Genomic DNA, 25934 nt, shown 5'->3' with positions numbered 1-25934 from the left:
TCTGCTTAAAGGTATTTTTAAATATAAAGCAGATCATCTAGCACACTTTTGCCTTGCTTTGCTGATAGTTTCACCTCACAGAGGGTATAGGAGGTAATAGGGTACAGTTTCTTAGACTCTGACCAATAAGGGGAAATGACTGGAAAAATTGGAAGAGTTGAACATACAAGGAGAAAAATGTTTATTCCTAGAATATGTGCTATCTGGGAGGGAAAGTTCAGACATAGTAATCTGTGTACCTTTAAACTTGAAGCCAAATTTGAAAAAAAAAAAGAAAAACAAAAGTGGTATGAGCATCAAGATTACAATTCTGGCTATGTAATCATAAGTGATCCAGCTAAGGAAGAAAAGAAGATTGTATATTAAAAATTCAGTTCAGGTCAGGTCAGGCTTAAGGGGAACTATAGAATAAATGACTCATCACCAAAGATGGGAAGATTGGTATTCAGAAGGACAAATGAAGAAAATGATCTTTGGCTTGTGAAAATACTAAGGGCAACAAAAAAGGCCTTTGGAAACATGTTCAGATGAGAAGATCAAAGAAAGGGGTAGGCCACTGCTTGCAGCCAATGCCATAAGTGAAGGATGATGGAGGAACAGCAGATATCCTCAGATCCTAATTTGCTTATGTATCCTTTGTAAAGGAATTTTAAAACATAAAGAAAACACTTGTGAGAATAAAGGAAGAACGATTTAAAATAAGAAATAATAGAGGATCCTGAAGGAGTGGGAGGGAGGGAAGGGGGAGCAAAAGTAAAGGCCGGACCTCTGAGACCGGCACCCCTGAGGGGTGGCTGGGGGAGGGGAGGAGTTCCTACACCCAGGGGGACCCACCCACGGTTAGGGGTCCAGTGGCGATGGGGGAGACTCTGTGGGAGATGGGGCCAGGGTGTGGAGGAACGGAAGGGAAGGTGGCCAGTGCTTTCCCTGTCCACTTAGGCAGCAAGGAGCCTGTTGGGCTTCTGGGCCTAATCCTCCGCCCTTGGAGCCTCCCTCCTGCCGCGCAGAACCCAAGCCCCGCCCCTACACTTCCACCCAGGGCCCTACCTCTACACTCGGAGACACCCTCCAACAAGCTGGGCCTAAACCCCACCCACACACCCTCAGCCAGGGCCCTACCTCCAAACTCCAGAATTCTACACTCCAGAGGACCTCCTTTGGACGTGCTGCCTCTCCCCTTCTGCGCAGGTCCTAAGCATTGGCCCCACCCCATGCTCAAACCTCACCACGCCCCCACCTAGGTGGCACCCCACCCTAAACCTCAACCCTAAGTTCCACCTCTGCCTAAACTCTGCCCCCCATAGCCAAGGCTTTTTTTGTGTGTTTTCTCTTCTCCTCTTTTAGACTGGGGTTTTATATTACCTTGTTGTTGATTCATTATTGTTGATTCATTTATATTTTTATTTTTTCTAATAAATTTTTTATTTTTCTAATTTTATTTTATTCTTTATACTTTGTTATTCTGTTCCTTTTGGCTGTTCCCTTGTTTTTATTTTTTCTGTTGTGGTTTTCTTTTACCTTGTTGCAGTTGTTTAATTATGTTTTTATTTTTCCTAATATATATTTTATCTTTCTAATTTTATTTTGCTTTTTATTCTTGGTTATTATACTGCTCCTTTTTTTCTTTCTTTTTTTTCCTCACCATGTGACTTGCGGGATCTTGGTTCCCAGGCTGAAGATTGAGCCTGAGCTCCGGTCATGGGAGCTCTGAGTCCAAACCACTGGACTAACAGAGAACCTCAGATCCTAGGGAATATTAATCAGAGTGAGGCCTCCTAGAGGTCCTCATCTCAGCACCAAGACCAGCTCTATCCAACTGCCTGCAAACTCCAAGCTGGACGCCTCAGGCCAAACAACCAGTAAGGCATGAATATGGCCCCACCCTTCAAAAAGAAAAAAAAAACGAAACGACAAAAAATCTATGTTACAGATGAAGGCACAAGGTAAAAACGTACAAGACCAAATAAATGAAGATGAAATAGGCAACCTACCTCAGAAAGAATTCAGAGTAATGATAGTAAAGATGATCCAAAATCTTGGAAACAGAATTGAGAAAATACAAGAAACATTTAACAAGGACCTAGAAGAACTAAAGAGCAAACAAACAGTGATGAACAACACAATAACTGAAATTAAAAATTCTCTAGAAGGAATCAATAGCAGAATAACTGAGGCAGAAGAATGGATAAGTGAGCTGGGAGATAAAATGGTGGAAATAACTGCCAGGGAGCAGAATAAAGAATGAAAAGAATTGAGGACAGTCTCAGAGACCTCTGGGACAACATTAAATGCACCAACATTTGAATTATAGGGGTCCCAGAAGAAGAAGAGAAAAAGAAAGGGACTGAGAAAATATTTGAAGAGATTACAGTTGAAAACTTCCCTAACATGGGAAAGGAAATAGTCAGTGAAGTCCAGGTGGCAAGGAGAGTCCCATACAGGAAAAACACAAAGAGAAACACTCTGAGACACGTATTAATCAAAGTATTAAAACTTAAATACAAAGAAAAAATATTAAAAGCAGCAAGGGAAAAGCAACAAAAAACATCCAAGGGAATCTCCATAAGGTTAACAGCTGATCTTTCAGCAGAAACTCTGCAAGCCAGAAGGGAGTGGCAAGACATATTTAAAATGATGAAAAGGAAAAACCTACAACCAAGATTACTCTACTCAGCAAGGATCTCATTCAGATTCAACGGAGAAATGAAAAGCTTTACAGATAAGCCAAAGCTACCATGAAACCAGCTTTACAACAAATGCTAAAGGAACTTCTGTAAGCAGGAAACACAAGACAGGGAAAAGACCCACAAAAACAAATGCAAATCAATTAAGAAAAGGGTAATAGGAACGTACAAGTCAATAATCACCTTGAATGTAAATGGATTAAATGCTCCAACCAAAAGACACAGACTGGCTGAATGGATACAAAAGCAAGACCCTTATATGTGCTGTCTACAAGAAACCTGCTTCAGACCTAGGGACACATACAGACTGAAAGTGAGGGGGTGGAAAAAGATATTCCATGCAAATGGAAATCACAAGAAAGCTGGAGTAGCAATACTCATATCAGATAAAATAGACATTAAAATAAAGACAGTTACAAGAGATAAGGAAGGACACTACATAATGATCAAGGGATCAATCCAAGAAGAAAGCATAACAGTTATATTTATGCACCTAACATAGAAGCACCTCAACATATAAGGCAAGTGCTAACAGCCATAAAAGGGGAAATCGACAGTAACACAATAATAGTGGGGGACTTTAACACCCTATTTACAGCAATAGACATATCATCCAGACAGAAAATAAATAAGGAAACACAAGCTTTAAATGACACAATAGACCAGATAGACTTAATTGATATTTTTAGGACATTCCACCTGAAAGTGGAAGAATACGCTTTCTTCTCAACTGCACATAGAACATTCTCCAGAATAGATCACATCTTGGGTCACAAATCAAGCCTTGGAAGATTTAAGAAAACTAATCGTATCAAGCATCTTTTCCGACCACAATGCTATGAGATTAGAAATTAATTACAGGAAAAAAACAGTAAAAAACACAAATACATGGAGGCTAATCAGTGCACTGCTAAATAACCAAGAGATCACTGAAGAAATCAAAGAGGAAATAAACAAATACCTAGAAACAAATGACAATGAAAACACAATGATCCAAAATCTATGGGACACAGCAAAAGCAGTTCTAAGAGGAAATTCTTAGCAATTCAAGCTCACCTCAAGAAACGAGAAAAATCTCAAAAAAAACCCCCCAATCTAACCTTACACCTAAAGCAACTAGAAAAGAAGAACAAAGAAAACCCAAAGTTAGCAGAAGGAAAGAAATCATAAAGATCAGAGCAGAAATAAATGAAATAGAAACAAAGAAAACAGTAACAAAGATCAATAAAACTAAAAGCTGGCTCTTTGAGAAGATAAACAAAATTGATAAACCTTTAGCCAGACTCATCAAGAAAAAAAGGGAGAGGACTCAAATCAATAAAATTAGAAATGAAAAAGGAGAGATTACCACTGACACCGCAGGAATACAAAAGATCATAAGAGACTACTGCAAGCAACTATATGCCAATAAAATGGACAACCTGGAAGAAATGGAAAAATTATTGGAAAAGTACAACCTTCCAAGATTGAACCAGGAAGAATTAGAAAATATAAACAGACAATCACAGGTAATGACATTGAAACTGTGATTAAAAATCTTCCAACAAACAAAAGTCCAGGACCAGATGGCTTCACAGGTGAATTCTATCAAAATATTTAGAGAAGAGTTAACACCTGTCCTTCTCAAACTCTTCCAAAAAGTTGCAGAGGGAGGAGCACTCCCAAACTAGTTCTGTGAGGCTACCATCACCGTGACACCAAACCCAGACAAAGATATCACAAAAAAAGAAAATTATAGACCAATATCACTGATATAGATGCAAAACTCCTCAACAAAATACTAGCAAACAGAATCCAACAACACATTAAAAGGATCATACACCATGGTCAAGTGGGATTTATCCCAGGGATGCAAGAATTCTTCAATATACACAAAACAATCAATGTGATACACCATATTAAACAATTAAAGAATAAAACCCATACGATTATCTCAGTAGATGCAGAAAAAGCTTTTGACATTTATGATAAAAAAACTCTCCAGAAAGTGGGCACGGAAGGAAACTACCTCAACATAATAAAATCCATACACGACAAGTCCACAGCAAACATCACTCTCAATGGTGAAAAACTGAAACCATTTCCTCTAAGATTAGGAACAAGACAAGGATGTCCACTCTCACCACTATAATTCAACATAGTATTGTAGTCCTAGCCATAGCAATCAGAGAAGAAAAAGAAATAAAATGAATACAAATTGGAAAAGACGAAGTAAAACTGTCACTGTTTGCCAATGACATGACACTATACATAGAAGATCCTAAAGATGCCACCAGAAAACTACTAGAGCTAATCAATGAATTTCGTAAAGTTGCAGGATACAAAATTAATGCACAGAAATCTCTGGCATTCCTATACACTAGCAACAAAATATCAGAAAGAGAAATTAAGGAAACGGTTCCATCTACCATTATAACAAAAAGAATAAAATACCTGGGAATAAACCTACCTAAGGAGGCAAAAGACCTGTACTCAGAAAACTATAAAACACTGATGAAAGAAATCAAAGATAACATAAACAGATGGAGAGATATACTATGTTCTTGGATTGGAAGAATCAATATTGTGAAAATGACTACATTACCCAAAGCAATCTATAGGTTCAATGCAATCCCTATCAAATTACCAATGGCATTTTTCACAGAAATAGAACAAGAAATTTCACAATTTGTATGGGAACACAACAGACACCGAATAGCCAAAGCAATCTTAAGAAAGAAAAACGGAGCTGGAGGAATCAGGCTCCCTGACTTCAGACTATACTACAAAGCTACAGTAATCAAGACAGTATGGTACTGGCACAAAAATAAAAATATATATCAATGGACCAGGATAGAAAGCCCAGAGATAAACCCACACACATATGGTCAACTTATCTTTGATAAAGGAAGCAAGAATATACAATGGGGAAAAGACAGCCTCTTCAATAAGTGGTGCTGGGAAAACTGGACAGCTACAGGTAAAAGAATGAAATTAGAACACACCCTGACACCATACACAAAAATAAACTCAAAATGGATTAAAGACCTTAAGGTAAGACCAGACACTAAAACTCTTAGAGGAAAACACAGGCAGAACACTCTATGACATAAATCACATCAAGATCCTTTTTGACCCACCTCCTAGAAAAATGGAAATAAAAACAAACAAAAATAAACAAATGGTACCTAATGAAACTAAAAGCTTTTGCACAGCAAAGGAAACCATAAACAAGATGAAAAGACAACTCTCAGAATGGGAGAAAATATTTGCAAATGAAGCAACGGAAAAAGGATTAATCTCCAAAATATACAAGCAGCTCATGCAGCTCAATATCAAAAAAACAGAAAACCCAATCCAAAAATGGGTGGAAGACCTAAATAAACATTCCTCCAAAGAAGACATATGGATGGCCAACAAATACATGAAAAGATGCTCAAAATCACTAATCATTAGAGAAATGCAAATCAAAACCACAATGTGGTATCACCTCACACTGGCAGAATGGCCATCGTCAAAAAAATGTACAAACAATAAATGCTGGAGAGGGTGTGGAGAAAAGGGAACCCTCTTGCACTGTTGGTGGGAATGTAAATTGATACAGCCACTATGGAGAACATTATGGAGGTTCCTTAAAAAACTAAAAATAGAACTACCATATTACCACTACTGGGCATATACCCTGTGAAAACCATAATTCAAAAAGAGACATGTACCAATATGTTCATTGCAGCTCTATTTACAATAGCCAGGATATGGCAGCAACCTAAATGTCTATCAACAGATGATTGGATAAAGATGAGGCAAATATTCCATATACAATGGAATATATACAATGGAATATATATATACAATGGAATATTACTCAGCCATAAAGAGGAACAAAACTGAGTTATTTGTAGTGAGGTGGCTGGAACTAGAGACTGTCATACAGAGTGAAGTAAGTCAGAAGGAGAAAAACAAATAATGTATGCTAATGAATATATATGTAACTTAAAAAAGCAGTACTGATGAACCTAGTGGTAGGGCAGGAATAAAGACGTAGATGTAGAGAATGGACTTGAGGGTACGGGGTGGAAGGGGAAGCTGGGATGAAGTGGGAATGGATGACTAGTGGGAAGCTGCTGCATAGCACAGGGAGATCAGTTTGGTGGTTTGTGACAACCTAGTAGGATGGGATATGGAGGGTTGGTGGGAGGCTCAAGAGGGAGGGGATATGGGGATATATGTATACATTTAGCTGATTCACTTTGTTGTACAGTAGAAACTAACACAACATTGTAAAGCATTTATACTCCAATGAAGATGTGAGAAAAAAATATGAAAAAAAAAGAAAAGAGATAATAGGGGAGAAACTTGTTACTGCAAGAGTGCAAGATTAATCCCTCAAAAGAATCATGTTCAAAGTTACTAGGAAAAGTTGTATATAAACACGGTTGATGACCTTTATGCAGATGGGAAATCGAACACTGGAAATGTGCAAATGTTTCTCCTTTTTCAAATGGAAAGAAATGAAATCAACAAACTAGACAAGTAATATTTACATCAATTCCTGGGACATTTCTAAGATTTACTTGATGAAAAGATAGAGTTTGAACGCCAAAAAAAAAAGAAAGATTTAGGATGATGACACAGTATTAGTTTACTAAAACCATGTCTTAATAGAACAATTCTTTTCTTCCTCACGGTTGCTGGACATAATCACTCCATCCTCCATGGTCTAAAAATGCATTGTCTGTATTCTGTCCACTCTTTTCTCACTGAGCCCGAGCTATTTGCTTGAAAGTCTACTTCCTAACTTGAAGGCAGGAAGCTTATATCTTTATATCCATAGTGTTTTTATTAATAATATTTATTGAATAAATAAACAAATTAATGGCAGATAAAAGAGATGTGTTAGAAAATTTTATATTAGTGTTTCATTAAAGCATCGCATAATATACTAATTACATCCATGTGAAAAAGAGAGAGTAAAAATATAGTGATTCCAAGGGTAACTAAAGAGATTAATAACTATTGGAACCACAATACTAAAGGTGTTTTTAAATAAACCAAACTAAAGGAGGGACTTGTTTCTGGTGGTGTACAGCAGGCCTCTTTCTTTGGTCCTGTCTTGCCCCACATTTTTAGTCAACAGTTTATATAAAAATATGAAGGGTGGGGCTTCCCTGGTGGCGCAGTGGTTGAGAGTCCGCCTGCTGATGCAGGGGACACGGGTTCGTGCCCCGGTCCGGGAGGATCCCACATGCCGCGGAGCAGCTGGGCCCATGAGCCACAGCCGCTGAGCCTGCGCGTCCGGAGCCTGTGCTCCGCAACGGGAGAGGCCACAACAGTGAGAGGCCCGCGTAACGCAAAAAAAAAAAAAAAAAAAAAAAGAAGGGTGATTTATTAAATCCATGGGTGATACAAATTTGGGAATTACAGCATAGAAGTCAGGTCTTAGAATCAGTATCTGAAAGCATTTTGATGGCATTAGAAAAGGTTATTGAAAATAATGGAAGAGTTAACTAAGTGGAACTAGATGAAATTGAACAGAGATAAGATTGAGTCTAAACAATAGACTACAAAGGTAGTCTAAGCAGCAGCATGAGCAAAAGGGCTTAAGGGTGTTGTTAGCTGATGTTAAACACCCCAGCAGTGTGATATGGCTGCCGAATAAGTGAATGTGACCTTAAGATGCATTAAGAGAAGTGTAGCTCACAGAGTGAAGAAGAAAAGACAGCTTGAACATTCTGTTTGATTCTAGGTTTTACATAATTAAAGCCTATGGGCTACTGTAAGTGAATTTATCATGAGAAAGGCTGAGGAAAGTAACAATATTTAGTTAGCATAAATGAGAAAGGACAGCAATGTGAAGAACTGGATAACCATATTTCATTAACAGCAAGTGGGAGAGGTAACAGAATGGTTCTGGGTGGGCCCAAGAGGCAGAAGCAGGGCACATGAGAGACCTAGGGTGATGGGTGCTCATCAGAATCATCTGGACAAACTTTATTTTTAACTTCTTTAAATTGAATCACTGTGCTGTACACCTGAAACTAACATGACATTGTAAATCAACTATACTTCAATAAAATAAAATTTAAAAAAATAAAATAAAAAATAAAACTGGCTTTCTAACTATGACAAAATCCAGATGCAAGTAAATAAAAAAATTGATAGATTTTTACTATAAACAAATTTTAAAATTGTGTATGCTAAAAAACATCATAAGTAAAGTTAAAATACAAATGACAAGCTAGGAAAAAAATATTTGCAATATATATCACAAAAAACTAATATCCCTAATATATAAAGAACTTTTAAAAATTGAAGGACAAAGGGACAAAACTCCAATAGAAAAATGGAAAAGAGATAAAAACAGTTTACAAAAAATAAAAAGATAAAAAAGGCTCTTAAACAAATGAAAACCATTTAAACTCACTTATAATTATATAAATATAATTTAAAACAACCTGAGATAGTATTTCTCTACTATCAGACTGGCAAAAATTAAAAAGCATGGTAATATATGCTATTACTGAGGTGGTGGGGAAAAGGGTCTTCTGTTATACATTGTTGGTGGCAGTGCAAACTTTTACGACTATTTCTAACAAAATTACACTTAACTTTTGACCCAGAAATTCTAATTCTAGGAATTTATCCTAAAGATACACTTCCAACAATATGAAAATACATTTGCATGAGGTTATTCACTGCAATATTATTTTTAATTGCAAAATATTAGAAACAATCTAAGGTCCATATAAGAGAGTGGTTGAAATAACTATGGTGTATCCGCACTATGGATGATCATGCAGCTATAAAAAGAATGAGGAAGATCTCTATGAACTGATATGGAATGACTTCTAGGATATATTATTTAGTGAAAAAAGCAAAGTGAGAAAGAGTATATGTAAGGAAGAAGAAGATATAAGAAGATATGCATGTATCTGTTCATTGTGCAAAAAGACATACAGGAAGATTAAACTAGAAAGTATGATATTGGTTACTTACAGAGGATAGGTGGGAACAGGGTGGTAAGAATGGTAAAGCGAGAACAGGGAAAAAGGAATGAGGGAAGATGGTATACCTTTTCTATAGTTCCGACTCTTGGAAACATGGTAATAATTTCACATACTTAAACATAAATAATCAAAATCAAAAAGAATCAAAATGAATCAAAAGAACTCAAAATGTAATATAAAATGAAGGGAATGGAAATGAAAATAACTAATCTTATAAATGTAGAAGATTGTATTGTGACGATAAACTGTAAGGTTAAAGATAAAAAGAACTATACACAACTATTATACTCTAGTTAATATTTTTTCCCACAGTGGTGTGTGGGTTAGCAATTCTAAAACTACTTTATGTGTATACCAGGATTGAGCAGATAAGTAAAGAAATTTGTAGAGAATGAGAACCAGTTTCCTCACTGTCAGAAAAAGAAGTAATAAGTAAGAAAAGGGAAAGGTGTGAATGAATTCTGTGGTATTTGATTGGACTTGGGACTATCAGTGTAAACTCATGGTTTTAAATGATTTATACAGAGAAACTGATATAGAAATATAGATTTCTACATGAGCACATATATATTTCCTAGATCTGTCCAATGATAGGGTCTAGAAACAAGACACCTCTGTAACAATAAGCATACTCAGATGTTGGTTTCTAAATCCCATTCTCTAACAAAAGTGACTAGAACTCCTTGGAAAAATGGTTGATTTTAGGGATGGGTCAGGGAAAATACAAAATGAGGCTGGAATATCTTGTGTTGCTAGAAAGTAAGGAAGTGCTCAAAAAGATGAGAATGGCATGTTGAGGATAAAGGCATCAACTTGAAGAAGCTCCCAATGGCCAAATTTAGGATAATTGGAGTAATAAAATAAATAATAGTATGGCTAATAACCTATAGATTAAAATAAATACCTATGATCTCATACTGATACAAATAAGTAAACAGAGGAGAAGAGATAACTTTTTCTTACAGGAGAATTCCAATAATAAATATAGAAGAAATTATAAAAATAGAAAATCATCTTCACATAATAATTGTTACAGGCAAGGTTCATCAATTAATGCTAAAATTAGTGGGCAAAAGTATGATAGGAAACAGAGTATTTGCATAGCCTAAAAATATCTCCCTATAAGATACTTATACATTACAAAGGGAAAAATAGTAACTTTACATGGAGAAATCTGGCAGACCTCACCTCTACTAAGTGCTCAAAGTTTACATCACCATCATAAGACATATCAACATCATATACCTCTTGATATGATGTGCTGGGAAGGGCAAACATCACTTCTGTGTTATTCTTGTCAAAAATGCATAAGCTCAATTGATTAATAAGCATATGTTAATTGCAAATTGAAGGATATTCCAGAAATAAACCAAAACAAAACAAACTGGCTGGTTGTCTTCAAAACTGTCAAAATCTAAGACACAGAAAGACTGTGGAACTGCTATAGATTGAAGAATCTGAGGAGACACGACAACAAATGCAGTAAGGAACTGAGGATCAGGTTCTGGACCAGAAAGAGGACATCAGCAGGACAGCTGGCAAAACTGAAATAAGGTCTATAAATTGGTTATTAATTCCCTAATAATTACATTATCATCATGTAACATGTTAACATTAATAGAAGCTGGATGAAGGATATATTAGAACTCTCATACTATTTAAAAAACTGTTTTGTAACTCTAAAATTAGTTCATAATAAAATGTTTTAAAAATGTAGTGTTTCCAGCCATTTGAGTTCAAATAAGGGATAACACTCAACAGGAGTTGTAGAAGAGATTCAAGACATAACTGGGCAATTCCAACACATAGCCTGTAAGGCCTCCTTAAACCATGAGGCTTTTTTGAGGATATTAACAGAATCCTTAGCTTAAAAAGTGAATTATAGGATTCTACACAAGCTTTGACCCAATGCTAATCCCCTTGAATCCATAGAAAGTGAACAGTTAGCTCAATTTTACTTCATTTCAGCAAATGATACATGCTGTGAGGATCACAAAATCTGTTATGAAATATTCAAATTAGTTTACAATGAAATTCCCTTAGTTTCAACTTTCAAGACTTTAAATACTTGAGAACAAATTTACATTTGTGAATGAGTTTTAAATCACACTCTAAATAGCCATTCTAAACTATACCAGATAATCACACAAATGACTCAAACAATTTAAATCAGGTGAAAATTATACTCTTAAGTGGACAAAGCAGATGCCAAAACAGTACATGCAATATGATCCCATTTTTGTCAAAAGTGAAAATATATGCTTAGGAAAGAGCCTAAAGTTTTCTTTGATAAAATGTAAACAGTGATTAACTCTGGGTGGTTAGAAGTGGGTGTTTTTCTTTGCTTATCAGCAATTTCTAAATTTTCTACAATAATTATATTACCTTATAATCATAAAAAATAAGGATTATAAATGTTTTGAAAAAAGAAAGCAGTATAACAATTTTTCAGGTCTCTGAACAGTGAGTGGAACTAACCACTCCAAACAAACGGATGTAGCTAAATATAAAATATCTATATTCCAAACACTCATTTTGTGTTAGGATGAGGCTACATCTTTGCCTTGAGGCTACAAATAGGAGGTGATAAGTAAGTTTTTCTCCTAGTCACTTCAGTTAAAAATGTCAAAAATTACTCAGAGAACAAGTTTCAGCATTTGCAATTATCAAGCTGACAGTGTCACAGGAAAATAGTTTATTTTTTAAAATGAAAAGAGAAGATGCACTTTTTTTAGGGAGAGAAAAGAGATATGCATACTAGGGTATCTTCTTCAAGTCTTATTTCACTTTATGGGGCATATGTTAAATGAAGAGGATTGATTTTGCCCCACTCTTTAAACTAGTATCCATCTCCTAGTGATTAGATGTTAAAACTGTACTTCTTAAATTTTAGAAAGTACTACTTAAATTAAGTACTTAAACTGGGGTTGGTTCAGATACACATTACTGATTCTGTAGGTCTGGGATGGGACTTTGATTTTGCACCAGTCACCTGGGGGTTTGTCAGAAATGCAGAATCTCAGACCCTATCTCAGATCTACTCAATCATAATCTACACTTTAACAAGATCCCCATTTGACTTATTTGCACATTAAAGTTTGAGAAGCTCGGATCTAAAGAACCCAAAATCAGTTAAATAGGCATTTGCTTTCTATAGTTTTCTATGAAAAGGATTTAAAGAAATAATAATATTAAAAAAAGATTACAGAAACCAATATTGCCCCTGAACTCTGTGAACAAACACAACTTTAATTTGTAAAACTATTTTTAGATAGTTAATTTTAGATAGTTAAATCATTTTCCTTAAAAGAAAAATTAAATTTCTTTGATTCCCCAGTGACCATAAAGTTAGTTCTGTTGGTTTATTCATCCTTATACTAAATGGTGTGTAGCTAATTCAAAAGCAATCACTTCCCCCATTTGACTCTCATTTGAGAAGGATTTTTTCAGAATCTGGTTGGCTATATTCTATTGGCATAGTGAAGGACCTTTCATCTTTCAAATACTACGATGATACAGAATTATTAGTGGGACTAAGTGACATAGTGACAGCATATCTTTGCTTCTGATTTACAGTAATAAATGAGTTTCTAGAGCTCTGAGACAACACATTAAAACAAAAGAAAACGGGATCCATGGATAACTTGATGAGCTTAGTATTAAAAGAGAAAATTAGAGTGATCTCCCATAAGTTACTAAATTATTTTATAAGTACATTTTTCTTTATTCATAGATGACAAAACTTTGGGGTTGTGGAAAATCATTATTTACTTGAGGAACAGTCATACCATGGCGACCACATTAAAACTTTGTAACCGAAGAACTCTGGCATTTCTATTTTTTCTGAATTTTTAAACAGTAAACTGCTTAGGACTCTACCTACTAGGGGTCCAAAAAGAAGTGATTGTGTGGCTAAGTGTAACACAATTTTAGTCTTACAAACACTCTCACCTGTGACATATTTTATTGGATCACATTTAAACCTACTGAAGCCATTCTACTCCCATTTCCTTTATAATTTAACCTTGATCTGACACTCTCACTCCTACCAGGATTTCCAACAAGATATACTGAGAATTTGTTTACTCACATAAACTCTAAAAAAAATTAAGCAATGTGTATTGTAAAAATATAGTAAGGCTCATTAAATACATTTTAAATCAAACCTGCTTTTTTTTATAGCCTAAAAACAAAGAACATATGCAATTCAGTGTAGTACCATTAGATATGAACTGATAAACTGAACCTAAATATTTGAAAGTACAACCATAGAAAATAAAAAGAGATAGTGTTTTCATAGAGTTATTAGAGTATGTATCAGTTTATTGTACCACTGTAAGATACATAAGTTAACTTTGCTTTCAGAGCAAAGAAGGAACTTAGAAGAAAAGGATGAAAAGAAAGTGCTTTCTAAGTCACCACCTACTCCCATGAAGTATCTGTTGGTGAAGAATAGGGTAAGAGTTAAAACTGGTCTTTGGTCAGAGGAAAAGTTGTCATAAGCTTTTCAACTCTAAATGTATTTTTGTTATAATGTTAATCTTTAGGTCCACAGGTGATTTTGCTAAGGGAAAGTCATACAAATAACATCAGCCTGTGGCATAAGGACTTCTTACTGTTGTTTTAAATTTATGATAGTATTTCATTTAATTTTAATTAGTTTCTTAAAATATAAATTTTACTTTTCCTGAATATTGTATTATCTATTTAACCACTAAACATTTTTTACAAGTATCATTTTAAATCAGTTTCCTGAACTACTTGCTCTTCATAAATGTTAAAATATTAATACTTAACAAGCAAATCTTTGTAGTTGAAAGATACCTGAATTGATAAACATTTTGTGTTTTCCATGTAGAATTTTTGTTTGTTTGTTTTACAGAGGTGTGTAAGTTGTGCTTCACCATTCTCATAAGACAACATGCTTATATGTAAACAGTATCTGATCTTTTCACATATTTCTAGATGTGTTTAATTGATTATATTCTCCAAAATATAACTCAGGCTTTTAAATGAGGGCTGTATGTTGTGTTAGCTCAGATGGCATTTCCTACTGCTTTGACAAAATACATTAGAAAATGAAGTCATTTCATTACATGAAATGTAATGAAGTAATGTTGAGTGGAAAAAAAGCAAGTCCCAGAAATGATACCATCTTTAGAAAGCTCAAAATAAGCAAACTAAGGAATATATTGTGTTAGAAATACATTCATTTGTGTTAAAACAGTAAAACAAGTAAGCATGAGCAAGATTCAAGATAGCTGAAACCCCTAAGGGGAGAGCATGAGGATGGAATAGGGGAGTGGCACACAGGGTACTGTAGTTGCAAGTTATTGCGATATACACACACATACATGCTTCATAATATTACTTAATTTTTAAGTGCAAGAAAACCAGGAGGATTAGATTATTTAGGAACAAATTGATGATGATATTGTAGGGATTCCCCTCTTAGCTGGGGTATCACATTGTTCTAAAAATACTGAGCAGTGTATACTGTCAGTAATACAATTTTCACTGTATTTTGCAATTTACAGCAAATATTTAGATTTTTTTGAGATACCTAATCACTAAACACTATGAATAATTATTTTTAATCATATATTTTGTTTTATTATCCAACTTTTAAAACTGGTGATATCAAAGAAAAACTAGTAGTTTTAATTAATCAAGGAGAATAAAGGAAATCTCAGATTATTCTGTTCATATTCATAGTTGGTGTTAGATGGTCATACTTGTGATCAATGACTGCACTATTACTAGCAGATATTTGAAAAACTATAGTTTTGATTCCAGAGATTAGGGGCAGGTGGACTCTGATTTATGTTAAGTCATGTAGAAAAAAATATCTTTTCCTAGTCAATTAATTGTGTGGAAAGCAAGAACAACTTTAATTATCAGGTATGAGCGTTTGGAGGAAAGAACAATCTTATATCAATATCACACTACAATTTCAATAAAATAAGAAGTACTCCTCATCATTCTAGGCAGGATTAAATCTAGGAAAGAATGGGATGAGCTTAAGGTACAAATTCTTTCATTATAAAACATCATATAGGGACTTCCCTGGTGGCGCAGTGGTTAAGAATCCACCTGCCAATGCAGGGGACACAGATTTGATCCCTGGTCCAGGAAGATTCCCACATGCCACAGAGCAACTAAGCCCGTGTGCCACAACTACTGAGCCTGCGCTCTAGAGCCCGTGAGCTACAACTACAGAGCCCACATGCTGCAACTACTGAAGCCCACGTGCCTAGAGCCCATGCTCTGCAACAAGAGAAGCTACAGCAATAAGAAGCCTGTGTACAACAACGAAGAAGCAACATAGCCAAAATAAATAAATAAACAAATAAATAAATAAAAATTAAAAAAAAATATATAACTATTCTTCAACCCTTAAAAGGATGGAACATTTAGCAGGGTTTTTGCAAAGATTCACTTGGGTCTATTCTGGAATAGGTCTTTTTTTCCTCGCTGAGTATTAGAGGGACTAGTTCCAGCAAGACTAATAGGCAAAATGGATACAGAAGGTGTGGTACATATATACAGTGTAATATTACTCAGCCATAAAAAGGAACAAAATTGGGTCATTTGTAGAGACGTGGATGGACCTAGAGACTGTCATACAGAGTGAAGTAAGTCAGAAAGAGGAAAACAAATATTGTATATTAACGCATATATGTGGAATCTCGAAAAATGGTACAGATGAACCAGTTTTCAAGGCAAAAATAGAGACACAGATGTAGAGAACAAACGTATAGACACCAGGAGGGGAAACGGGGGGTGGCTGTAGTGGTGTGATGAATTGGGAGATTGGGATTGACATATATACACTAATGTGTAAAAAATAGATAACTAATAAGGACCTGCTATAGGGGGGCGCCTTCAAGATGGCAGAGGAGTAAGACGTGGTGATCACCTTCCTCCCCACAAATACATCAAAACTACATCTACATGTGGAACAACTCCTACAGAACACCTACTGAATGCTGGCAGAAGACCTCAGACTTCCCAAAAGGCAAGAAACTCGCCATGTACCTGGGTAGGGCAAAAGAAAAAAGGAAAACCAGGGACAAAAGAATAGGTATGGGACCTGCACTTCTGGGAGGGAGCTGTGAAGGAAGCTCATTCACTGGCAGGGACGGGGGGTGGGCAGCAGGGGGAGCTTCAGAGACGCGGAGGAGAGGGCAGCAACAGGTGTGTGGAGGGAAAAGCAGAGAGATTCCCGCACAGAGGATCGGTGCCAACAAGCACTCACCAGCCCAACAGGCTTGTCTGCACACCCGCCAGGATGGGCGGGGGCTGGGAGCTGAGGCTCGGGCTTCTTCAGATCCCAGGGAGAGGACTGCAGCTGGCTGCGTGACCACAGCCTGAAGCGGGCTAGTGCGCCACAGCTAGCCAGGAGGGAGTCTGGGAAAATCTCTGGACCTGCCTAAGAGGCAAGAGACCATTGTTTCAGGGTGTGCGAGGAGAGGGGATTCAGAGTACCGCCTAAATGAGCTCCAGAGATGGGGGTGAGCCACGGCTATCAGCGTGGATCACAGAGATGGGCATGAAACACTAAGGCTGCTGCTGCTGCCACCAAGAAGCCTGTGTGCAAGCACAGGTCACTATCCACACTTCCCCTCCTGGGAACCTGTGCAGCCCGCCACTGCCAGGGTCCCGTGATCCAGGGACAACTTCCCCGGGAGAACACATGGCGCGCCTCAGCCTGTTGCAACGTCATGCTGGCCTCTGCCACCGCAGGCTCGCCCCCCATTCTGTACCCTTCCCTTCCCCCAGCCTGAGTGAGCCAGAGCCCCCTTATCAGCCGCTCCCTTAACCCTGTCCTATCTGGGTTGGGAACAGACACCCTCAGGAGACCTACATGCAGAGGCGGGGCCATATCCAAAGCTGAACCTCACGAGCTGTGCGAACAAAGAAGAGAAAGGGAAATCTCTCCCAGCAGCCTCAGGAACAGCGGATTAAATCTCCACAATCAACTTGATGTACCTGCATCTGTGGAATACCTGAATAGACAACAAATCACCCCAAAATTGACGCGGTGGACTTTGGGAGCAACTGTAGACTTGGGGTTTGCTTTCTGCATCTAATTTGTTTCTGGTTTTATGTTTATCTTAGTTTAGTATTTAGAGCTTATTATCATTGGTAGATTTGTTTATTTATTTGGTTGCTCTCTTCCTTTTTAAATTATATATACATATATATATATATTTCCTTTTTCTCTTTTTGTGAGTGTGTATGTGTATGCTTCTTTGTGTGATTTTGTCTGTATAGCTTTGCTTTTGCCATTTGTCCTAGGGTTCTGACTGTCCGTTTTTTTTTACTATAGTTTTTCAGTGCTTGTTACCATTGGTGGATTTGATTTTTGTTTGGTTGCTCTCTTCTTCCTTTTTCTCTTCTTTTTTTTTATTACTGTTTTATTTTTAATAGTTTTTTCTATTTTAATAACTTTCTTTTCTTTCTTTCTTTTTTTTTTTTATCTCCCTTTTCTTCTGAGCCGTGTGGCTGACAGGGTCTTGGTGCTCTGGCTGGGGGTCAGGCCTGAGTCTCTGAGGTGAGAGAGCCGAGTTCAGGATATTGGCTCACCAGAGACCTCCTGGCCCCATGTAATATCAAATGGCAAAAGCTCTCCCAGAGATCTCCATCTCAACACTAAGACCCAGCTCCACTCAAAGACCAGCAAGCTACAGTGCTGGACGCCCTATGCCAAACAACTAGCAAGGCAGGAACACAAACCCACCCATTAGCAGAGAGGCTGTCTAAAATCATAATAAGGCCACAGACACCCCAAAACACACCACCAGACGTGGACCTACCCACCAGAAAGACAAGATCCAGCCTCATCCACAGGCACCAGTCCCCTCCACTAGGAAGCCTACACAACCCACTGAACCAACCTTACCCACTGGGAGCAGACACCAAAAACAATGGGAACTACGAACCTATAGCCTGCAAAAAGGAGAACCCAAACACAGTAAGATAAGCAAAATGAGAAGACAGAGAAACACACAGCAGGTGAAGGAGCTAGGTAAAAACCCACTAGACCAAAAAAAAAAAAAGAGGAAATAAGCAGGCTACCTAAAAAAGAATTCAGAGTAATGATAGAAAAGATGATCAAAAATCTTGGAAATAGAATGGAGAAAATACAAGAAACGTTTAACAAGGACCTAGAAGAACTAAAAGAAAACAAACAATGATGAACAACACAATAGATGAAATTAAACATTCTCTAGAAGGAATCAATAGCAAATAACTGAGGCAGAAGAACGGATAAGCGACCTGGAAGATAAAATAGTGGAAATAACTACCACAGAGAAGAATAAAGAAAAAAGAATGAAAAGAATTGAGGAAAATCTCAGAGACCTCTGGGCAACATTAAATGCACCAACATTCGAATTATATGGGTCCCAAAGGAAGAAGAGAAAAAAAAAGGTACTGAGAAAATATTTGAAGAGATTACAGTTGAAAACTTCCCAAATATGGGTAAGGAAATAGTCAATCAACCCTAGAAAGCACAGAGAGTCCCACACAGAATAAATCCAAGGAGAAACACACCAAGACACATATTAATCAAACTATCAAAAATTAAATACAAAGAAAAAATATTAAAAACCACAAGGGAAAAGCAACAAATAACAAACAAGGGAATCCCCGTAAGGTTAACAGCTGATCTTTCAGCAGAAACTCTGCAAGCCAGAAGGGAGTGGCAGAACATATTTAAAGTGATGAAAGGGAAAAACCTACAACCAAGATGACTCTACCCAGTAGGGATCTCATTCAGATTTGATGGAGAAATTAAAACCTGTACAGATAAGAAAAAGCTGAGAGAATTCAGCACCACCAAACCAGCTCTACAACAAATGCTAAAGGAACTTCTCTAGGCAGGAAACACAAGAGAAGGAAAAGACTTACAATAACAAACCCAAAACAATTAAGAAAATGGTAATAGGAACATACAGATTGATAATTACCTTGAATGTAAATGGATTAGGTGCTCCAAACCAAAGACACAGACTGGCTGAATGGATACAAAAACAAGACCTGTACATATGCTGTCTACAAGAGACCCACTTCAGACCTAGGAACACATACAGATTGAAAGGGAGGGGATGGGAAAAGATATTACATGCAAATGGAAATCAAAAGAAAGCTGGAGTAGCAATTCTCATATCAGACAAAATAGGCTTTAAAATGAAGAATATTACAAGAGACAAAGAAGGACACTACATAATGATCGAGGGATCGATCCAAGAAGAAGATATAACAATTGTAAATATTTATGCACCCAACATAAGAGCACCTCAATACATAAGGCAAATGCTAACATCCATAAAAGGGGAAATCAACAGTAATACCATCATAATAGGGGACATTATCACCCCATTTTCACCAATGGACAGATCATCTAAAATGAAAATAAAAAAAGGAACACAAGCTTTAAATGACACATTAAAAAAGATGTACTTAATTGATATTTATAAGACATTCCATCCAAAAACAGCAGATTACACTTTCTTCTCAAGTGCTCATGGAACATTTTCCAGGATAGATCATATCTTGGGTCGCAAATCAAGCCTTGGTAAATTTAAAAAAATTGAAATTGTATCAAATAGCTTTTCCAACCACAACACTATGAGACTACCTATCAATTATAGGAAAAAATCTGTAAAAAATACAAACACATGGAGGCTAAACAATACACTACTAAATAACCAAGAGATCACTGAAGAAATCAAAGAAGAAATCAAAAAATACCTAGAAACAGATGCCAATGAAATCACGACGACCCAAAACCTATGGGATGCAGCAAAAGCAGTTCTAAGAGGGAAGTTTATAGCAATACAATCCTACCTCAAGAAACAAGAAATACCTCAAATAAACAACCTAACTTTACACCTAAAGCAATTAGAGAAAGAAGGACAAAAAACCCCAAGTTAGCTGAAGGAAAGAAATCATAAAGATCAGATCAGAAATAAATGAAAAAGAATGAAGGAAAGGAGAGCAAAGATCAATAAAACTAAAAGCTGGTTCTTTGAGAAGATAAACAAAATTGATAAACCATTAGCCAGACTCATCAAGAAAAAAAAGGGAGAAGACCCAAATAAATAGAATTAGGAATGAAAAAGGAGAAGTAACAACTGAGACTGCAGAAATACAAAGGATCATGAGTGATTACTACAAGCAACTATATGCCAATAAAATGGACAACCTAGAAGAAATGGACAAATTCTTAGAAAAGCACAGCCATCTGAGACTGAACCAGGAAGAAATAGAAAATAAAAACAGACGAATCACAAGCACTGAAATTGAAACTGTGATTAAAAATCTTCCAACAGGGCTTCCCTGGTGGCGCAGTGGTTGAGAGTCTGCCTGCCGATGCAGGGGACACGGGTTAGTGCCCTGGTCCGGGAAGATCCCACATGCTGCAGAGAGGCTGGGCCCATGAGCCATGGCCGCTGAGCCTGTGCATCTGGAGCCTGTGCTCCACAATGCGAGAGGTTATAACGGTGAGAGGCCCGCATACCGCAAAAAAAAAAAAAAAAATCTTCCAACAAAGAAAAGGCCAGGAAAGATGGCTTCACAGGTGAATTCTATCAAACATTTAGAGAAGAGCTAACACCTATCCTTCTCAAACTCTTCCAAAATATAGCAGAGGGAGGAACACTCCCAAACTCATTCTACAAGGCCACCATCCCCCTGATACCAAAATCAGACAAAGATGCCACAAAAAAGAAAACTACAGGCCAATATCACTGATGAACATGCAAAAATCGTCAATAAAACACTAGCAAACAGAATCCAACAGCACATTAAAAGGATCATACACCATGAGCAAGTGGGGTTTATCCCAGGAGTGCAAGGATTCTTCAATATATGCAAATCAATCAATATGATAAACCATAGTAACAAATTGAAGGAGAAAATTCATATAATCATCTCAATAGATGCAGAAAAATCTTTTGAGAAAATTCAACACCAATTTATGATAAAAACCCTCCAGAAAGTAGGCATAGAGTGAACCTACCTCAATATAATAAAGGCCATAAATGACAAACCCACAGCCAACATTGTTCTCAATGGTGAAAAACTGAAACCATTTCCACTAAGATCAGGAAGAAGACAAGGTTGCCCACTCTCACTACTACTATTCAACATAGTTTTGGAAGTTTTAGCCACAGCAATAAGAGAAGAAAACGAAATAAAAGGAGTCCACATCAGAAAACAAGAAGTAAAATTGTCACTGTTTGCAGATGACATGATACTATACATAGAGAATCCTAAAGATGCTACCAGAAAACTACTAGAGCTAATCAATGAATTTGGTAAAGTAGCAGAATACAAAATTAATGCACAGAAATCTCTGGCATTCCTAAACACTAATGATGAAAAATCTGAAAGAGAAATTAAGGAAACACTCCCATTTACCACTGCAACAAAGAGAATAGAATACCTAGTAATAAACCTACCTAAGGAGACAAAAGACCTGTATGCAGAAAACTATAAGACACTGGTGAAAGAAATTAAAGATGATAGAAACATATGGAGAGATATACCATGTTCTTGGATTGGAAGAATCAACATTGTGAAAATGACTCTACTACCCAAAGCAATCTACAGATTCAATGCAATCCCTATCAAACTAACAATGGCATTTTTCACAGGACTAGAACAAAAAATTTCACAATTTGTATAGAAACACAAAAGACCCCCAATAGCCAAAGCGATCTTGAGAAAGAGAAACGGAGCTGGAGGAATCAGGCTCCCTGACTACAAAGCTATAGTAATCAAGACAGTGTGGTACTGGCACAAAACCAGAAATATAGATCAATGGAACAGGACAGAAAGCCCAGAGATAAACCCACGCACATAAGGTCACCTTATCTTTGATAAAGGAGGCAAGAATATACAATGGAGAATGGACAGCTTCTTCAAGAAATGGTGCTGGGAAAACTGGACAGCTACATGTAAAAGAATGAAATCAGAACACTCCTTAACACCATACACAAAAATAAACTCAAAATGGATTAAAGACTAAATCTAAGGCCAGACACTATAAAACTCTTAGAGGAAGACATAGGCAGAACACTCCATGATATCAATCTCAGCAAGATCCTTTTTGATCCACCTCCTAGAGAAACGGAAATAAAAACAAAAATAAACAAAGGGACCTAATGAAACTTAAAAGCTTTTGCCCAGCAAAGGAAACCATAAACAAGGCTAAAAGACTGCCCTCAGAATGGGAGTAATATTTGGAAATGAAGCAACTGACAAAGATTTAATCTCCAAAATATACAAGCAGCTCATGCAGCTCAATATCAAAAAAACAAACAACCCAATCCAAAAATGGGCAGAAGACCTAAATAGACATTTCTCCAAAGAAGATATACAGATCGCCAACAGACACATGAAAGAATGCTCAACATCACTAATCATTAGAGAAATGCAAATCAAAACTACAATGAGGTATCACCTCACACCAGTCAGCATGGCCATCATCAAAAAATCTACAAACAATAAAGGCTGGAGAGGGTGTGGAGAAAAGGGAACCCTCTTGCAGTGTTGGTGGGAATGTAAATTGATACAGCCACTATGGAGAACAGTATGGAGATTCCTTAAAATCTAAAAATGGAACTATCATAATACCCAGCAATCCCACTCCTGGCATATACCCTGAGATAACCATAATTCAAAAGGGTCATGTACCACAATGTTCATTGCAGCTCTATTTACAATAGCCAGGAAATGGAAGCAACATAAGTGTCCATTGACAGATGAATGGATAAAGAAGATATGGCACATGTATACAATGGAATATTACTCAGCCATAAAAAGAAATGAAACTCAGTTATTTGTAGTGAGGTAGATGGATCTAGAGACTGTCATACAGAGTGAAGTAAGTCAGATAGAGAAAAACAAATTCTGTACGCTAACACAATCTATATGGAATCTAAAAAAAAAAATGGTTCTGAAGAACCCAGGGGCAGGACAGGAATCAAGATGCAGACATAGAGAATGGACTGCAGGACATGGGGAGGGGGAAGGGTAAGCTGGGATGAAGTGGGAGAATGGCATGGACATATATTCACTAACAAATGTAAAATAGCTAGCTAGTGGGAAGCAGCTGCATAGCACAGGGAGATCAGCTCGGTGTCCACCTAGCGGGGTGGGATTGGGAGGATAGGAGGGAGATGCAAGGGGGAGGGGATATGGGGATATATGTATACGTATAGCTGATTCACTTTGTTATACAGCACAAACTAACACTCCATTGTAAAGCAATTATATTCTAATAAAGATGTTTAAAAAAAAAAGAACCTGCTGTATAAAAAAATAAAGAAATAAAATTTAAAACAAAAAAAAGACTAATAGCCAAGCTATGTGAATAGTAGAGTTGCAAAAGGACTACCTGTTTACTGGTAATTGGATAAACATTTGCCCCAAAACCTGTTTTGGACACTTGTGTAAACTTTTCAGGTGAAGAAAAAATATAAAACCTACAAGTTTACTAATTTGAAATAAGTTTTGAGAGTCTAGTCTGAATTTACACAGATTACTTGAGGTTAAAATAGAGGCTCATCTCAAAGATCCTGTTTAGCTCTGCCAATTCCAAAATAGATAGAATTTGACTGAAAATGTAGAACTAATTAAAAAATTTTAAAAAGACACTTTGAAATAAAACTTAGTATTATGGAAATTAATTGAGTTAAGTGAAGATAACCTTGGAGTTGGATGAATGAAATAAGCAATGGATAATTTTTTTGCATGCTGTCATATTTGGTATTACTTTTAATTTAAGAGGAATAACAACCTTTACTGTACCTGACGAGGGGTTCTTTCTGATTTACTCCTACACCATTCCCAGTCTGAAAGGTCTGGTTTCCGACTCTCCTCATGAGAAAGTCTTCTTTCTGGCCCTTCCAAAAGGGTGGTTTCATCATATTTAATATCACCTTCTGTTTTTTCAGAGAGCAGTGGATCAACACCCTTTTCATTGTGGGAATCCTGTTTAGTATCTATAATATCAGTGTTTGTGCATTTGTTGATGCCTTTTAGTGTGGAGCTGTCCAGAGAGGGCGTGGTGCTGATTTCCACCTTTATGGCATTGAATACATTATGAGAGTCTCTCTGAGAGTCTTTTGTAGTTTTGCACTCATAGTTCATGGGATTGTGATAGGATATTGAATTTTCATCATCATCATAGTAATCTTCATGTGCTATTTTATAAATTCCATAACTTCGTTGAAATGATAGATTGAATTCAAAGCATCTCCTCTTGGCTATGTAAAAACAAAAACAAAATTCCATGATTAGGAAGATAGATATAAACAGTGCTTGGATATACAAAATGAATAAAAATAGGAAAGTGAATTCAACCTGATTAGTTGAATTATCTTCGTTTACTTCTTGTCAATTATGCAAAGCAACTGTGCCTCACAAATTCAACCATCTTATCACTCTGGGCCTAACTGTTCTCACTTACACAATGGAAGGCTTGAAATACATACAACCCAAGAACACTGAAGTCTTTAAAGAAATTTTATGTAAAATATTGATCCATAAATTAGAATAGTCTCATATCCACTCAGTTTTAGTTTTAGCTCTATCAGTCTACCAATTATCTCTACATTTCTTTACTTGGGGATAAAATACATTGTTTATAAATTTTATTTTGCTACAACTTAATTATTAAAAAGCTCTTAATATTACTTGAGATATTCTGCTGGCAATACCAACAACAATATAACTGCTTTAAATATTTTGATGTATATCATTCCTGACATTTATATGTTTATAAATGCATACAGTAAAAATTAGATAATGCTACAATACAGTTTTTAAACTTTTAAAAATAATATGTACATTTCTGAATAAATTTGAAATGAATTTTAAAGAAGAGTATATAGACATATTTCTGTGAACTGAAGCACTTTACAACATGTATATACCTGATTAACTACAAGAGCAGTTTAGCAGGAACACATAAAACTTTCCATGGTTTAAATCAGGTGAAATATGATGGTATCTTACATATAGCACTACTATTTGGTGAATACTGTATAAAGTCTTAGTAGAATAACACATGAGAATGTGACAGAAGTGATACAATTGTTGTATGTGAACGTCATTAAATACTAGATAATTTTTGTGTATTAAGAATGAAGCTATATCAAGATGGTAGACAAAATGCAATGTAATGTTTTGATTTTCATCTTTCAAACATGGCTCATTTCAAAACTTTTTTTCTACTTGGATAGTTCTG

The 25934-nt window shown here is 36.4% G+C and overlaps 1 protein-coding gene across 2 annotated transcripts in view; it reads right to left on the bottom strand.

Moving 5' to 3' along the window:
* GPR149 (G protein-coupled receptor 149) overlaps nucleotides 1-25934 on the bottom strand; it is a 69294-nt gene that overhangs the window by 37946 nt on the left and 5414 nt on the right. For both annotated transcript variants that reach the window (XM_030844648.2, XM_060297621.1), the window contains exon 3: nucleotides 24494-24951. In XM_030844648.2, the coding sequence (XP_030700508.2) occupies nucleotides 24494-24951 (458 nt within the window). The remainder of the gene's footprint in view (nucleotides 1-24493; nucleotides 24952-25934) is intronic.

This window comes from Globicephala melas, chromosome 4, assembly GCF_963455315.2.
Source record: "Globicephala melas chromosome 4, mGloMel1.2, whole genome shotgun sequence".
Classification (NCBI taxonomy): Eukaryota; Metazoa; Chordata; class Mammalia; order Artiodactyla; family Delphinidae; genus Globicephala; species Globicephala melas.
This window is presented reverse-complemented; position numbering and strand designations above follow the sequence as displayed.